This window comes from Macaca mulatta, chromosome 10 (assembly GCF_049350105.2).
Source record: "Macaca mulatta isolate MMU2019108-1 chromosome 10, T2T-MMU8v2.0, whole genome shotgun sequence".
Lineage (NCBI taxonomy): Eukaryota > Metazoa > Chordata > Mammalia > Primates > Cercopithecidae > Macaca > Macaca mulatta.
In genome coordinates this window covers 12,883,579-12,901,476 of record NC_133415.1, presented here as the reverse complement: position 1 = coordinate 12,901,476, position 17,898 = coordinate 12,883,579, and the positions used below count along the sequence as shown (strand labels likewise).

Genomic DNA, 17,898 nt, shown 5'->3' with positions numbered 1-17,898 from the left:
AATAAATACAATAGGTGTTTAGTAAATGTTTGTTTAACATGATCACATTTAGCTTAGTGCCAGAAATGGTTTCTCTCTATATGTTTGACAGTGATGCTTCCAAGGATTACTTGAGACATTTGAGCCACTGTGCAAAGCTGCTGGCTCCGCTAGACAAAGTGGACAGGGGGGTTATTTATACAGGGAATAAACCGGGGTAAGGAGGTGCAGCCTTGGATGTTAAAGGGAATAGCAAGGTGGAACAGCAAAAAGAGAAGACAGTCAGAAAATGGGAGGCAGGGTGGCATAACAGTCAAAGACCCAGCTTTGGAGTGGCACAGCCCTGGAATGAACACCTGTGCAGTGGCTCACACCTGTAATCCCAGCACTTTGGGAGGCTGAGGTGGGTGGATCACCTGAGGTCAGGAGTTCGAGACCAGCCTGACCACCATCTCTACTAAAAATACAAAAATTAGCCAGGCGTGGTGGTGTGCACCTGTAATCCCATCTACTCGGGAGGCTGAGGCTGGAGAATTACTTGATCCCTGGAGGCAGAGGCTGCAGTGAGCCGAGATCGTGCCATTGCACTCCAGCATGGGCAACAAGAGCGAAACTCCATTTCAAAAAAAAAAAAAGAAGAAGAAGATTAAATGGGTGTGCAGAAAAGAGTTAAGACAGCAGGCCTGAGACTGCTGTCCTCAGAAAGGCCTGCTTGCGAGGATGCCTTGGCTGGCCTCTGGGAACCTGGCTAGTAAACAGTTTATTCCACTGATATAAAACTCTCTCTAATGGAAGAAGAGCGGCTTGTTGCGCCTATACTGTTGGTACAAACAACGTGGCTTATGCTGAACACCTGCCGTCCTGGAATTGTGGTACGTGACAGACAGAGGTGTCTATGTGACTATCCCAGTGAAAACTTTGAGCACTCCAGCTCTAATGGGCTTCCCTGGGCAGAAGCAACACACACATGTTGCTAGCTTTTCGTTGTAGGGGGATGAGTGGGTTCTGTATGACTCCTTATGGGAGGGAGGGGGCATAAGGAAGTCTGCATATGGATTCCTCCAAACTCTACCTTTTTCCCTTATAATCCAGCTCTATTTCCTTACTACATTCTTGTAATAAATCATAGCGAGACTACACTTACGTACGGAGACCCGTGAGTTCTTCCAGCAAATCTTCTAACATGGGGGTGATCTTAGGAAGCCACAACACAATAGGAGATGTGAAAAGTGCTTACTTAGCACAGCACTTAGTACACAGGAACCTTTCGATACATGGCAGCTTTTAATGAACTTAGAAAATGTCAAGGTTGAGATCAGGGGAGGGGACTGGAAGGTGGTTGATAAAGCAGGCATCCAGCTGGTCCTGAGTGTGCTGGAGGGAGGGACACATGATTGCCCAGTGGGGGGTCACATGGAGGGTGGCAGGGTGGGATGATCTAAACTCACATACTGCTTTTGGGTTCCTGAGTCCTGCGTGCATCAGCCCACAGCACACAGTTAACTAACAGGGCCGTGCTGAAACTTTGCTATCTTGTTAGGATATGGCCCTTCACTCCCTGTAGATGTAGCTGAGCACAAAAAGGGGGCTAAGGGCCGGGTGCTGTGGCTCATGCCTATGATCCTAGCACTTTGGGAGGCTGAGGCGGGTGGATCACAAGATCAGGAGCTTGAGACCAGTCTGACCAATATGGTGAAACCCCATCTCTACTACAAATACAAAAATTAGCTGGGTGTGGTGGTGCATGCCTGTAATCCCGGCTACTCAGGAGGGTGAGGCAGGAGAATCACTTGAATCTGGGAGGCGGAGGTTGCAGTGAGCTGAGATCGCACCATTGCACTTCAGCCTGGGTGACAAAGAGAGACTCCATCTCAGGGAAAAAAAAAAAAAAAAAAAAGGGATTAGGAAGGGATGTCTCAGAACTGTTTTGAGGAAGCAGGAAAATTTGTATTCCTTGGGGCTCCAACCACATACATACTTTGCTCTCTTTAATGTTAAGGAGAGAAAAGAGAGAATGCCTTGATGAAGGGTGTCAAAGCAAACAATGACATACCTAGGTACCAGTGGAAAACATTTTTCCAGAATCGCTTTCCCCGGTGGAAAAAAGTCACCGCTCACCTGAAATCCACAGGCTCATTGTGTTACAGATGTCAGACTTGAATTCGTGTGTGTTGAACCAGGACTGTGGGAAGCAGCAACAGAAGCTGGTGTACATGGCTTTGCTCAGAAGTGATGGCAGCCTCTGCGGAGCAAGCAGAGCTTAGGCAACGTTCTCAGCATTTCCACCCTGGCTTACGTGATTTGGGGATGAGGAAGGACTTTCTTTTTTTATATACAGTTTTTGTCGTTGTTGTTTAGAGACAAGGTTCTCACTGTGTTGCCCAGGCTGGATTTGAACTCCTGGCTGAAGTGATCCTCTAATCCTGTTGCCTCAGCCTTCTGAGTAGCTGGGAATATAGGTATGTACCACTGCACTTGGCCATACTCTTTAATCTACACAATCTAAGAAGTAAAATGGGGCTGGGCGCGGTGGCTCACGCCTGTAATCCCAACGCTTTGGGAGGCTGAGGCGGGTGGATCACCTAAGGTCAGGAGTTCGAGACCAGCCTGGCCAACATGGTGAAACCCTGTCTCTACTAAAAATACCAAAAAGAAAAAATTAGCTGGGTGTGGTGGTGCATGCCTATAATCCCAGTTACCTGGGAGGAGGCTGAGGCAGGAGAATCGCTTCAACCAAGAAGGCGGAGGTTGCAGTGAGCCCAGACTGTGCCATTACACTCTAGCCTGGGCGACAGAGAGACTCTGTCTCAAAAAAAAAAAAAAAAAAAGGATTAGCTAGGTGTGGTGGCGCATGCCTGTAGTCCTAGCTACTCAGGAGGCTGAGGTAGGGGGGTAGTTCAGGCCCAGAAATTTGAGACTACAGTGAGTTATGATTGTACCACGTTGGCAACAAAGCCAGACATTGTTTCTAGAGGAAAAAAAACAAAGGAAGTCCTTCTTCATCCCTAAATCATGTAAGTATTCACTTATATTTTCTTCTAGCAATCCTTTTAGTATATACATCTATATATATATACCCATATAAAAAGTATATATGTATAGTCACATTTTAAAATTTAAAATTATATGCTTATTTAAATACTACAGAAAAATATAATATGGAAAGGGAGGCTGGGCACAGTGGCTCATGCCTGTAATCCCAGCACTTTGGGAAGCCGAGGCAGGCGGATCACTTGAAATCAGGAGTTTGAGATCAGCCTGGCCAACATGGTGAAACCCTATCTCTACTAAAAACACAAAAATTAGCTGGGTATGGTGGTACGCACCTGTAATCCCAGCTATTCAGAAGGCTGAGGCAGGAGAATTGCTTGAACCCAGGAATTGGAAGTTGCAGCGAGTCGAGATCATGCTACTGCACTCCAGCCTGGGTGACAGAGCGAGAATCTGTCTCAAAATAAATAATAAAATGGAAAGAGAAAGTTTCTTTTTTTTTTGAGACAGAGTCTTGCTCTGTTGCCCAGGCTGGAGTGCAGTGCCGCGATCTCGGCTCACTGCAACCTCCGCCTCCCGGGTTCACGTGAACCCTGCCTCAGTCTCCCGAGTAGCTGGGATTACAGGCGCCCGCCACCACTCCTGGCTAATTTTTGCAATTTAGAGACGGGGTTTTGCCATGTTGGCCAGGCTAGTCTTGAACTCCTGACCTCAGGTGATCCTCAAACCTTGGCCTTCCAAAGTGCTGGGATTACAGGCGTGAGCCACCATGCCCAAAGAGGAAAGTTTCTTATAACTTCACTTCCCAGTGATAAGCATTGCTAAGAGTTTGGTAAATATTTTTCAGGGTTTTATATATATATATATATATATATATATATATATATATATATATATGTTGTATAAATTGCTTTTTCACTTAAATATATCATTGCATCTTCCAATCAGTATAAATAGCTCTACTGTATTTTTGTAACTTCTACATTGCAAGTCAGCGTATGGATTATCACGATTTAGTAATTACTCCCTTATGTAAAGAATGTTTAAGACATTCTCTTGGCATCAGAAATGAATAGAAATCTAATGTGACTTTTTTTCTAGACAGTGGCTGATGCTCACTTTTAAGAGCGCCTCTTCATAGTGGGACTTGGGTACACGAAACAAAAGTAAGGCGTAGTGCTGGGCTATCCGGTCGAACAGATTATTCTGGAGCTCCTTGTTTGGCTGCCAGGAATAGAAAAGAAAAAGGAATTACTAAAATCCCTTGCTGAAACAACTGAGGGGCTGGGATTTTTAAGTCAGTATTGCTTTCATTTCCAGCAATCTTATTCTCAAGATATTTAGCCTCGTTTGCTTTATGAAATAACGTGTTCATTTTTGGGGATGAGATTTACAAAGCACGTACACAGAGGCAGAGCGCTGTTGAAGACAGCACCCTAACGCTGGCCCAGAAGTCCTGAGGTCTACTCTCAACCCTGCCTGTGACAGCCGTGCAACCAGCTCCTAAAGCCTGGGGGAGCCGCAGGGCATTGCACAATGGCTGAAGCACAGGGTGTGTGGTGGCTGAGGCATGGGTGGGGAGGGGACCGGGTGACAGGTGAGGCTGCGGGGTGCTCCATGGGATCAGAAGGGCTTGTAGCCCATGTCAAAGAGGATGGAATTGGTTTTGTAGCAAAATGACTGAAGCAAGGCAGAGAAACAAGCAGATTTGTATTTACCTGGTACCTCTCATGAAATATCCACCAAAAGCTATCCAGCCAGATGGCTCTTGGAGAAGGAGAAGACAGAAATTTCTCTAATTCTCTCCCTGAACAGAAATGCTTGAAAAAAAATAAAATTCACATTATTATTACTGTTGTTATTCTTTTTTAAAAAATTCATCTGGAGTCAATGTATTTTAGAGTGAACAGAAAAACCACCTATCCTGTCAGTGAGGCCCTATCCAGGTAATTTTACATACTCTCATTTAACCCCTATAATAGTCTTATGAGGCATACATTGTTATCTCATAGATGAGGAAACCGAGGACCAAAGTGGCAAGTGGCTGAGCCAGGATTGGAACCCACAACTCTAGACTCTGGACAGCTGCTCCACACACCAACTACCTCCAGCTCTCACCTCCTACACTCAGCCAACAGCAACTCATATCAACCAACGCAGTTACTGGGCAAACATAAACCACAGAACTCTAAGATTCTGCTGAGTTAGCAGCAAGCATATGGAATTCTAAAGTTAAAATGGAATTATCCGTGAGGTCAGAGCAGCGGTATGTAGCTTCCATTGTCATACAACTGGGTCTTCACCCTTGCCCTGGCTCCAAAGTTCCCACTGTAATAATAACATGTACCATTTAGTGAATGCTTCCTGTATGTGCCCCAGGGCTAGCACCTCCTCTCACTTCTATTCTCCGCCATCTATGTGGTAGGCAGTATAGTTATCCTGCTGTATAGAACAGGCAAGGAAGGACTGAAAGGTCAGCGTTCTTGCCTGAGCTCACATGGCCCAGGAGGTTCCAAGCCAGGAGCCTGGTCCCGGACTCACACGGGTGCCCCTCCTTTACCATCTGGAGAGAGCCTGTTCTCCCATCTCCAGGATGCAGAGGGAAAGGCCCTGTGGCATTCCCCTGCAGCCTCCACACAGGTAAGATCGACACGCATGGATAAACGAGCCTCATCCACTCACAAGGAGCTCTCTGAGCCCTGCTGTTTGCTTTGTCTTTCTCACCTTTCCTCGTGTTTCTTCAGACTGGCAGTCTAGTGGAGTGATGAAGAGCACAGACTTGAGTGCCAGACTGCTTGGATTCAAATCCAGCTCTTTCACGTATTGGCTGTGTGACTTTGAGTAAAGTTACTGAACCTCTCTGTGCTCCGTTTCTTCACACAACACATGGAGATGGTCACGGTCCCCGCCTCAAGGACTGTTGTGGAGGTTTGATGAGTGGTTCCTATTATGTGCTTAGAACACTGCCAGGCATTCAGGACACACTTGCAGGAGTATACTAGTTACTGATTGTTTATTCATTCACACTCCTCCCTCCTTTCAAAAAGAATTTCATGTCAGCTCTTCAAAAAATATTTATTGAGCACCTACAGGTGCCCAGGATGATGCCGTAGACTCCCTGCCCTCCAGGTGTTCACAGATAAAGAGACGTTTACAACAGTGTGATAGGAATCCCCGGACAAGGCATCCCAGGGGGATGTGGAGCCCAGAGAGGGCATCTCATCTGCTCTTCAGGTCTCGAGACAGTGTTACGAGTAAAAATAACTGGATGGCCAAACGCAGTGGTTCACGCCTGTAATCCCAACACTTTGGGAGGCCGAGGCGGGGGGATCACCTGAGGTCAGGAGTTCGAGACCAGTCTGGCCAACGTGGTGAAACCCCGTCTGTACCAAAAATACAAAAATTAGCCAGGCGTGGTGATGCGCATCTATAATCCCAGGCCCTTGAGAGGCTGAGGCAGGAGAATCTCTTGAACCTGGGAGGCGGAGGTTGCAGTGAGCCAAGATCACACCACTCCACTCCTGCCTGGGCGATAGAGTGAGAGTCTGTCTCAAAAAAAACAAAACAAAACAAAAACTGGATGATGCAGCCATAAAAAAAGAATGATATCGTGACCTTTGCAGCAACATGGATGGAGCTGGAGGCACTATCCTAAGTGATCTAACTCAGAAACAGAAAACCAAATACTGCATGTTCTCACTTACAAGTGGGAGCTAAACACTGGGTACGCATGGACATAAAGATGGAAACAATAGACATGGGGGACTCTCAAAAGGGGGAGGATCATGAGGACGAGGGCTGAAATATAACTTGTCGGTACAATGTTCGCTATTTGGGAAATGGGTTCACCAGAAACCCAATCCTCAGCAGTGTACAATATACTCATGTCACACACATGCACGTATGCCTTCTGAGTCAAAACAAAATACGATGTAAGAAAATAACTGCAGGATGAAGGGAGAGCTGAGAGCTCCTCAGAGAGGGGGAAAGCATGTGCCCAGGCTGTGGAAGCACTTGACACATGTGGGGTGCTCCAAGGGCTTTCTGTGCAGAGGAAGCAACGGGTGCAGGGGTGAAGGAACAGGCAGGAGCCAGGCTATGAGACACCTGGTGCCAGGACTGGGAGCGGTTCTGAAACTGGACTGGAGGTTGAAACGGCACTGGTGCTGAGACATTTTCAACAGGGTAGAACACTGTGACACTGGTGTTCTAGAAAGATCCCTGGTGGCAGTGTACAAGATGCATTGGAGGGGATTAGAACTGCAAGGCAGACAGCAAGCTGGGCAGAAGGCACAGTAACCCAGACAGGAAGTTGTGGGGCCTGAACTTGACAGTGGCCAGTGGGAAGGGGAAGAGACACAGGAAAGACAGTAGTTACATCTTCCTAAGAGTGCACAGAGGTAGAGATGAGGGTAAGAGAGGAGACTGGCTGATGCCCAGGTGGAAAGCTGTGTTTTCAACAAGATGGGGAGTCCTGGAGGAAAAGCAGAACGGATGGGTATGAGAGCCTGAGGGCCGCTGAGGCCAGAGGCAGAGGGATGGAGGGATATGGGAGTCTGGAGTACAGTGAAGGCCCTGGAGGAAGTGACACAATTCTGAAGCAGTGATTGGTTTCATATGGGAATATGATTGCTATGGTCTGAACGTGTCCCCCAAAGTTCACATATTAGAAACTTAATCCTCAGTGCAACAGTGTTGGAAGTAAGGGACTAAGAAGAGGTGACTGGGTTAGAGGGCTCCACCCTCACGAATGGATTAATGTGGTTATCTGGAGGTGGGTCGGTTATAAAAGCAATTTCAGTCCTTTCGCCCTCTCTCTCTAGCCTCTCTCCCTTCCATCTTCTACCACGGGATAACATAGCACGAAGGCCCTCACCAGATGTGGCCCCTTGATCTTGAACCTCCAGAACTGAAAGAAATAAATCTCTGTTCTTTATAAATTACCAGCCTCGGGTATTCTGTGATAGAGCACAAAGAGAGTAAGACAATGACCCAGGTCCACCTGACCCCTAGGGTTTGTGCAGAGGGAGAAGACAGAGAGCAGAGGGAGGGGTCCCAAAGAACGTGGGTGGTAAAGGAGCCTGGGAGACCAAGATAGTGCTGTTTGCATAGAGGGACAATGACCCACCAAAACCAAAGGGGAAAGAATTTCAGAATGTAGGCAGTCGTCCTCTGGGTCAGTTCTACAGAGGTTATCTAATAACAACAGAAACACAATCTTTAGATTCCATAAGGTGAAAGCTAATGATTGACTCGGGACACTTTCAGCAGTGGGTGAGAGTGGGAACCCAGGTTGCAGCCGGATGAAGAGAGTGGAGATGAGAACATGAAGCCAGCATGTGTGGACAGCTCTTCCAAGAAGTCCAGGCAAGGCCTGGTACAGAGCTGAGACGGCACTCCCAGATAGGGCAAGATGGGAAGGGCTTTTGTCTCTGTGGAGCTCAGGGTTAGTGGCAGCCCCCAGACTCTAAAGCAGAGCTAAAGTTGACTGCCAAGAGTGAGGGGAGGTAACAGAGGAGAGGATTTGTGGAGGTGAGTGAAAGTTTGACATGGCCCCTAAGCAGGGTGGAAGAAGGTCCTTTCAAAGACGGGGCACAAATTTGCTTTGAGTTTCCCGGGAGCCAAAGAAAAGCAAGAAAGAGTATCAGCTGTAAGGCTGAAAGCATTCTGGGAGTTGCACAGTTTTATTTGTAGTAAGTTTGAAGGAAAAGATTCCCCATAGGACCTCAAAAATGGGGCATTAAATAGCATAGCAGTCTCTGTCCTTGGGGGCCACCAACCCTGCAAATGAATTGAGAACATTCAGGCTGCGCCCAGGCGGTCTGTCAAGGCAAACTGTGCAGGAACAGCGGGTCCAAGAAGCATAACTCCAGGTGCTTCTTACAGACAACTTGAAAACAGAAGACGTAAAAGGAGGAAAACAACTATAATCTTATAATCTTTTTTTATTTGTTTGAGATGGAGTCTCGATATAGCCCCAGACTGGAGTGCAGTGGTGCCATCTTGGCTCAATGCAACCTCCACCTCCAGGGTTCAAGCAATTCCCCTGCTTCAGCCTCCCAAGTAGCTGGGATTACAGGCGTGCACCCCCATGCCCGGCTAATTTTTGTATTTTTGGTAGAGACAGGGTTTCACCACGATGGCCAGGATGGTCTCGATCTCCTGATCTTGTGATCCAACCACGTCAGCCTCCCAAGGTGCTGGGATTACAGGTGTGAGCTACCATGCCCGGCCTATAATCTTATAACCTTATAACTCAGAGACCAGTGGTAATATCTATGTATTTCATCTAAAATTTTCCCATGTGTGCACTTACATAGATTGAATTGTTGGCCAGGCGCGGTGGTTCACACCTGTAATCCCAGCACTTTGGGAGGCTGAGGCAGGTGGACCACTTGAGGTCAGGAGTTCAAGACCAGCCTGGTCAACATGGGGAAACCCTGTCTCTACTAAAAATACAAAAAATTAGCCAGGCATGGTGGTTGTATATCTGTAGTCCCAGCTACTCAGGAGGCTGAGACAGGAGAATTGCTAGAACCCAGGAGTGGGAGGTTGCAGCACTCCAGCCTGGGCTACAGAGCAAGACTCTGTCTCAAAAAAAAAAAAAGATTGGCAGGGCGCGGTGGCTCACGCCTATCATCCCAGCACTTTGGGAGGCCGAGACAGGGGGATCATGAGGTCAGGAGATCGAGACCATCCTGGCTAACATGGTGAAACTCCATCTCTACTAAAAAGTACAAAAACTTAGCCGGGCGCAGTGGCGGACGCCTGTAGTCCCAGCTACTCGGGAGGCTGAGGCAGGAGAATGGCGTGAACCCAGGAGGCGGAGCTTGCAGTGAGCCAAGATGGCGCCACTGCACTCCAGCCTGGGCAACAGAGGAAGACTCTGTCTCAAAAAAAAAAAAAGATTGAATTGTAGAGAGTTTTACATGCTGATACTTTTCATTCAACATCACAGCATGGCATGTTAAAATACACTCTTTTATAAACACCCACTTTTATCATCACATTTTATCATGGCTACACGGTCCATGATATAGATGGCAAAGATGACCATGCTATTCCTCTATTATTGACCATTAAATTGTTTCTAATAACACTAATCATACAAACTACCATTTTCTTAGAATTGATGACTTCTAGCACTGTGCTAGACACCTTTCTATGCATTATCTTATTTATTTCACAATAACACCTCAAGGTAGAGACTGTTTTTATTCCCATTTCACAGGAGAAGAAATTAGAGGTCAGAGAGGCACTTAACCACCCAGATGTACTGCTTTCCACTTCCTTGCTATTGTAATGAACATGGTGGTGAGCATCTTTGTACACTGTCCTGTAGGGAACCTGATGCTCTGAGCACCCATCCCTCCTACTGCCTCTCCCCTGAGGAAAGCAGGAGCAAAGGGAATCAGGTACCCGACACCTGGGCCGCCGCTGCCAGGCCCAGAGACCAGCGCCCCTTCCACTGACGGACTGCAGGCCATGCCAGCAAACAGCACTGTCATTCTGGGCAGTGACTGGCCCAAACAGATCATCTCTCTTAGGAAGTCAGAATGCAAGAAACAGATGGGACCGACATAGCCCCGAGAGAAGGCAGCAGGAAGAAGCCATGAAGAAGAGAGGAGGGGGCCAGGCGCAGTGGCTCACACCTGTAATCCCAGCACTTTGGGAGGCTGAGGCAGGCAGATCACGAGGTCAGGAGATCGAGACCAGTCTGGCCAACATGGTGAAACCCTGTCTCTACTAAAAATACACAAATTAGCTGGGCGTGGTGGCACATGCCTGTAATCCCAGCTACTCAAGAGGCTGAAGCAGGGGAATTGCTCGAACCAGGGAGTCGGAGGTTGCAGATCGCACCACTGCACTCCATCCAGCCTGGTGACAGGGCGAGATGCTGTCTCAAAAAAAAAAAAAAAAAAAATTAGAGAGTAGGGAAGGGCATGATGAGAAGGAGAGGGAGACAGAGATAGAGAGATGGGGGTGTGGCTCAAAGCAGCAGTGAGAACTACAGGTAGAAGAGACTGAGATGCTGGGTCTCAGGAATGGTGGGGTGACTGCCTAGGAGCTCAGAGGACAATGATCAGAGCTGCTTTGGGGACACCAGAGTTGTGTGATGATGAAGAGCCATGAGGCACAGCTGTACAGCGGCCGAGACCATTTTCTGGGCTTCTTCCCTTCTCCAAGACCTCCCTACAATCATCCCCCATCTCCAGAGCTGCCAGTGTTTGTGCCGCCTGAGCAAACAGGTTCCTCTAGGCCTTAGAATACTTCCTTCCTTTCTTCACAAGGAACCCAGGGTGCTCTAGTGCGCGGCTCTGCAAGGAGGCATACTCACCCCCAGGGGCTTGAGAAGAGAATATTCTAACTAACATCTACATAAGAAAGAAAAGCAATTGACTGGGCGTGGTGGCTCACACCTGTAATCCCAGCACTTTGTGAGGCCAAGGATGGGGAGGGGAAGATGGCTTGAGCCCTGGAGTTGAGACTAACCTGGGCAACCTAGCAAGACCTTGCCTCTACAAAAATTTTTTTAAAAAACTAACCAGTGTGGTGGTGCATGCTACTCAGGAGGTTGAGGCGGGAGGATCACTGAGTCTGGGGGTTTGAGGCTGCAGTGAGCTATGACAGTGCTACTGCATTCCAGCCTGGGTGACAGAGGGAGACCCTGTCTCCAAAAAGTAAGAAAGAAAAAGAAAGAAAGAAAGAGAGAGAGAGGAAGGAAGGAAGGAAGGAAGGAAGGAAGGAACGAAGGAAAAAGAAAGAAAGAAAGAGAAAGGAATGAGAAAGAAAGAAAGAAAGAAAAAGAAAGGAAAGAGAAAGAAAGAAAGGAAGGAAGAGAAAGAAAGAAAGAAAGAAGGAGGGAAGGAAGAAGGAAACAGAAAAGAAAAGAAAAAAAAAGAAAGAGAGATTAAGCATACTAATATCCTTTGTGGTGATTGGCAACAGAATAAGTATGTAATTTATAAACAGACACATTTCAATGAGGGTTTATGATAAAAATTGCACACCAGTAGGATATGTGATTAAAACAGTCTGAACACTGTTGCTCTGGTAGAAGGAATCTAGGTTTTGTAGTGAGGTTGGGCTGGGGTTCCTAGCTCAGCTCAGACACCTGCCTGCCTGTGGCCCTAGGTGAGTTCCTCAGTTTCTCTTGGGGTGTGAAAGGGTGATAGCTGCATTTGCCCCATGGGGTGGTAAAGTCAGGGCAGGCACTGCTTTTTCCTTACCTTGCCACTAAAGCAGTCTCTCTCAGCCCGGATCACATTGCCCACCATGTCACAGAAGTTGACTCCATTCGGAAGCTTGTTTGGCTTGGAGCTGTTAAAGTAGGGATACTGGTACAGCTCCGCCAGCAGATTTTTATCTGCTGTTTTCTGAAGCAAAAGAGCAGAATATGAAAATGAGGGTCACATTTTGACAGTTTGAAACAATAGGCTAGCTTCCCCTCTTTATTATGAAGACAATATAACAATCTTATAGAGGCCGGGCGCGGTGGCTCAAGCCTGTAATCCCAGCACTTTGGGAGGCCGAGACGGGCGGATCACGAGGTCAGGAGATCGAGACCATCCTGGCTAACACAGTGAAACCCCGTCTCTACTAAAAAATACAAAAAACTAGGCGGGCGAGGTGGCGGGTGCCTATAGTCCCAGCTACTCGGGAGTCTGAGGCAGGAGAATGGCGTGAACCCGGGAGGTGGAGCTTGCAGTGAGCTGAGATCCGGCCACTGCACTCCAGCCTGGGCGACAGAGCGAGACTCCGCCTCAAAAAAAAAAAACAAAAACAAAAACAAAAAAAACAATCTTATAGAATGAGAAAATGAGGGGCGTTTAGGATCCTAGGACCCCTTCCAAACTCCTATCTACAGCCAGCCTGCCTGCCTGCCTGCCTTCCTTCCTTCCTTCCTTCCTTCCTTCCTTCCTTCCTTCCTTCCTTCCTTCCTCCCTCCCTCCCTCCCTCTCTTTCTTTCTTTCTTTTTTTGTGAGAAGTTTTGCTCTTGTTGTCCAGACTGGAGTGCAGTGCGTGATCTCGGCTCACTGCAACCTCTGCCTCCTGGTTCAAGCAATTCTCCTACCTCAGCCTCCTGAGCAGCTGGGATTACAGGCGCCCGCCACCACACCCAGCTAATTTTTTGTATTTTTAGTAGAGATGGGGTTTCACCATGTTGGCCAGGCTGGTCTTGAACTCTTGACCTCAGCTGATCTGCCCACCTCGGCCTCCCAAAGTGCTGTCTACGTTATTTCTGTTTTCCCTTATAGACTTTGAGCAAATGTATACAAACACAAATATGTAACTTCAATCGTAATATGATTTATATATGATTTGTCTGGCTGACTTTGATAGCTCTAAGAAGTCAAATATATATGTATATGATATTTATATCCCGCTTTATCTACTTTACTTTAGATTTTCATGTAGTTACGTTGTCTTCAAAATTATCATTTAAGATGATATATCGGCCGGATGCGGTGGCTCACACCTGTAATCCTAGCACTTTGGGTGGCCGAGGTGGGTGGATCACGAGGTCAGGAGATCGAGACCATCCTGGCCAACATGGTGAAACCCCATCTCTACTAAAAATACAAAAAAAATTAGCCGGGTGTGGTGGCAGGCACCTGTAGTCCCAGCTACTTGGGAGACTGAGGCAGGAGAATGGCGTGAACCCGGGAGGAGGAGCTTGCAGTGAGCAGAGATAGCGCCACTGTACTCCAGCCTGGGTGACAGAGCAAGACTCCGTCTCAAAAAAAAAAAAAAAAAAAACAACGATGATATATCATGTTACTATGTGCTATAATTTAATTAACTACTCACTGATTACTTTTGGTTACTATTAATATGATCAGTAGCTTGGAGCATGTCGTTCCCCTTCCTCTGGGGTTATTTATTTAGTGTGAATTTCTTAAAATGCTAATATTGGATATTACTATCTTTGTGGTTAATATATACCATTAGATGATTTTTAGGATAAAACTAAAACATGATAACTATAAAAAATGTAAAAATATGTAAAAGAGGAAACTTCTGACACCCAAAGGAGCCCACTGAAACATCTAGATGGCCCAGATGACTTCCTAACTGGGCTCTGGCCATGGACAATGGAAGAACAGTTAATGATTTGCGGCACTGACTCTGGGTCAGATGACTGGAGTCAGGTGGCAGCTCTGCCATGTGCTGGCTGAGCCACCTTTGCAGGACACTTAGCTCAGCCACCGTCAATGGATTGTATGTCAGCTCCAATGCAGACTCACATCCCCCTTAGGCCTTGTGCTGCTTTGGAATTTCCTAGGCCAAAAGGTGTAAGAAGGATATGAACAACATACTGTTTCAGATTCCCCAGCATTTAAAGGTTTGGATACTTAAGACCTAGGCGGTGTAAAGAACAAGCTAAGGGCCGGGCACGGTGGTTCATGCCTGTAATCGCAGCACTCTCGGAGGCTGGGCTGGACAGATCACCTGAGGTCAAGAGTTCGAGACCAGCCTGGCCAACATGGTGAAACCCCATCTCCACTAAAAATGCAAAGTTAGCCAGGTATGGTGATGCATGTCTGTAATCCCAGCTACTTGGGAGGCCGAGGCAGGAGAATCACTCGAACCCTGGGGGCAGAGGTTGCAGTGAGCTGAGATCGTGCCACTGCACTCCAGCCCTTCAGCCTGGGTGACAGAGAGACCCCATCTCAAAAAAAAAAAAAAAAGAAAAAAGAAAAAAAGAAGCCAAGGAGGATCTGAACTGGGGGGCTGTGCAGTGGGGCCAGATCGCTGCAGGGGAGGCAGTGGAGAGAGCCTGTCTCAAGTCAGAGGACTGAGCAGGAAGTGGGGCTTGCCATCAGTGAGCTGCATGACCCTGTGACAAGTCACCTTACTGCTCCTGAATCTCAGCTTCCTGAGGTATCCACAGTAAGTCTGCAGTGGCACAACTAGCATGGGGTGTGACTCAGAAGAGTCGCACAGGGGCCTGCAGTGTGGACAGCCCCTTGGAGCTGCGTGGCACTGTGGCTCTGGATTAGACCTGAACATCTCTGAGCGGAGACACCTTCTAAGATCTAAAAATAAGCAGACACATGACCTCTGTCACACTCCCTATTCTGAGGCTGGGGTCAGCTCTGCCCTTTTGAGGGTGTTATGAGAAATTCTAAATTTAGGAACTCTGTGATTTTCCTTCATAATCACTACCCAGGCACCAAGTATTCTCCTCCCTAGGAATAAAATCTTTATTTCATACCTAGCAGAAGCCAGTCAGAAACAGACCCAGCAGTAGATCCCTTACCCTTTTTATAACAGAAGATCTGGCATGTCTCAGTTCTGAGCCTTTGCAGGAATACTGAGATTTTCTTTGTCTCTTGACTGCAGAAAAATGGAGAAAGAGATAAATGAGAAACCACAGGGTCTGTCCACAGCTGTGCAGTGCTTACAGCTGTGCTTTTTCCTTCCACCTGAGCTGCCAGAGGACGCTCCCACTACTAGTCTCATAGATCCCAACTGTGTTGCTGACTTATCTGATTAGACCACTTGATCCAGAGAAGCAGCAAGGAGGAGCAGACAGACTGTGACTTTAGGTAAGTTACTCCCCTCCCTCCAAGGCTATTTCCTCGTTTATAAAATATATTAAATGGCACCTACCTCCCAGGTGTTATAAAAATTTAACAAGGGACCGGGTGTAGTGGCTCACACCTGTAATCCCAGCACTTTGGGAGGCTGAGGTGGGCGGATCACTTGAGGCCAGGAGTTAGAGACCAGCCTGGCCAACATGGTGAAACCCGTCTCTACTAAAATACAAAAATTAGCTGGGCACGGTGGCGAGCCCCTGTAATCCCAGCTACTCAGGAGGCTGAGGCAGGAAAATTGCTTCAACCCGGGAGGCGGAGGTTGCAGTGAGCCGAGATTACACCACTGCATTCCAGCCTGGGTGACAGAGTGAGGCTCCAGCTCAAAAAACAAAAAATAAAAAAAAAACAAGGGAATGTGGATAAAAGCACCTGGTGTCACATGTAGGTGGTCTCTAAATGGTACTGTCCCTCCCTCCTTCCTTGCCCAATGTCAAAAAGTCAGGTTTAAGGCTCCTTCAGAAGATAGAAACATCCTCATCTGAAACTTGGGATTCCTACTCAGTTGCATTTTAGATACTAAAAAAAAAAACAAACCCCATGAAAACAGCATCAAGGCTAAGGGAAAGGTTTTTGCCTTTGTCTCCTGGACTGCTGCGAGTTTTCTCTCTTAAAGCCTTCTTCTCCAACTCAAATCTCTCAATTGCCTTCAAAAACCAAGAAAAAGAGGGGCATTAGGGATTAATGCAAATCCTGGAGAAGGGTGGGGTTAGGGACTGGGCCTTTTCTCTCGTTGGTACACAAAAGATCTGGAGCAAAGTTTGTGGCCAGTGCCTTGTCTTTCTCCAGGTGGTAGGTCCTGGTGGCCTCAATGTCACTGACATCATCCCCCAGAGTATCCCCACTGTCTCATGCTGCCCCTTCTTCTAGGAGTATGTGATTTAGAGCAGGAATTAGAAATGAAACAAGCGATTGTTTAATCTCTTTGTAAAAGGGAGATAATAATATCTAATTAATATCTAATAATATCTATCTTCCAGGGCAAGTAAGACCATTGGGTACCGTCCAGCCCACCTGGCCACCTTCTGACTGTGGCTATACGAGTGAGCCAGCCGCTGGCTCATCCAGTGGACAGGCCATCTGAGTCCTGATCCACAGAAGCCTGAACAATACACCTTATGGTAAGCTTTAAGGTGGGGTGGTTTGTAGCACAGCAATGGATCTTTGAAGCAGGTGTGATTCTGCACGCAAGGCTCCAGCAATTGCCCCAACCTTTATCCAGTCTCCAGTGATGAATTTCTTTTTTCCTTTTTTTTTTTTTTGAGACAGAGTCTTGCTCTGTCACGCAGGCTGGAGTGCAGTGGCGCGATCTCAGCTCACTGCAAGCTCCGCCTCCCGGATTCACGCCATTCTCCTGCCTCAGCCTCCTGAGTTGCTGGGACTGCAGGTGCCCGCCACCGCGCCCGGCTAATTTTTTGTATTTTTAGTAGAGACAGTGTTTCACCAGTGTTAGCCAGGATGGTCTCGATCTCTTGACCTTGTGATTCACCCGCCTTGGCCTCCCAAAGTTCTGGGATTACAAGTGTGAGCCACTGAGCCCAGGCTCTTCCAGAGTTCTTATAACGGTCAAAAATAAAGTGTTTAATGTATTTTAAAACACTGGCAAAGAGGCTATCAGATAGGAGCTGCTCAATAAGGGGTATCTATTATCTACCTTTGACCTCTCAAGAGAGACTTCTCTTCACCTCTGACTCCTCCCCACCCCCATCCTCCTACCCTCTGAAAAGCAAGAAAGAAAAATGAATGCTAGTGACCCAAGTTGCATTGACTGTCAACCAAGAGTCCAGCAATGAGCTTGGGTAACAAAGTTAACGAACAACTATGAGTCTGTGTTTTTGCCCTCAAGGGACTTACACTCTATTTGGAGAGCCAAATCAGCACTCATGGAACAATTAAATGCTAAACTGCAGTGATTATGAATCAAAAAAGTGAGGTCAATGTGGGCCAGAGCAGTCACAGCCAAATGTCCAGAAGAGGCGGACATGAGTGTTGGTGGCATCAGGCTCCGACTTTCCCCAGCTTGATAACTGGGAAATACCTCTCCAGGCCTCCCCCATCTTTCCCTCGCATGGGCCCTCCCTGGTCTGCATGAGTGAAAGGTACTGGGCATGTGTGCAGGGGTGTCTGTATGTGTGTGCCAGGGGTTGGGGTGCCATCACAGGCGTTAGTCTATGTATTAACATTGTTGCTCCAATTAAGTCAGCTGAAGTTTAAGGCATGAGGAATGAATTGGATGGGTATGAGTCACTGTAGCAATATAGCAATACCTCTGATCTTTACCAATGTCATTGTAGCAGACACTGTATGGCCTGGAAGGATGGATAAG

At 47.2% G+C, this 17,898-nt stretch overlaps 1 protein-coding gene across 3 annotated transcripts in view; it reads right to left on the bottom strand.

The window, feature by feature from the left end:
- Positions 1-17,898, bottom strand: part of FAM227A (family with sequence similarity 227 member A) — a 72,895-nt gene that overhangs the window by 43,154 nt on the left and 11,843 nt on the right. For all 3 annotated transcript variants that reach the window (XM_028827703.2, XM_077949709.1, XM_077949708.1), the window contains exons 4-9: positions 16,150-16,219; positions 15,236-15,312; positions 12,201-12,347; positions 4,689-4,790; positions 4,090-4,194; positions 2,098-2,221 (exon numbers count right to left, since the gene is read on the bottom strand). In XM_028827703.2, coding sequence (XP_028683536.2) covers positions 2,098-2,221; positions 4,090-4,194; positions 4,689-4,790; positions 12,201-12,347; positions 15,236-15,312; positions 16,150-16,219 — 625 coding nt within the window. The remainder of the gene's footprint in view (positions 1-2,097; positions 2,222-4,089; positions 4,195-4,688; positions 4,791-12,200; positions 12,348-15,235; positions 15,313-16,149; positions 16,220-17,898) is intronic.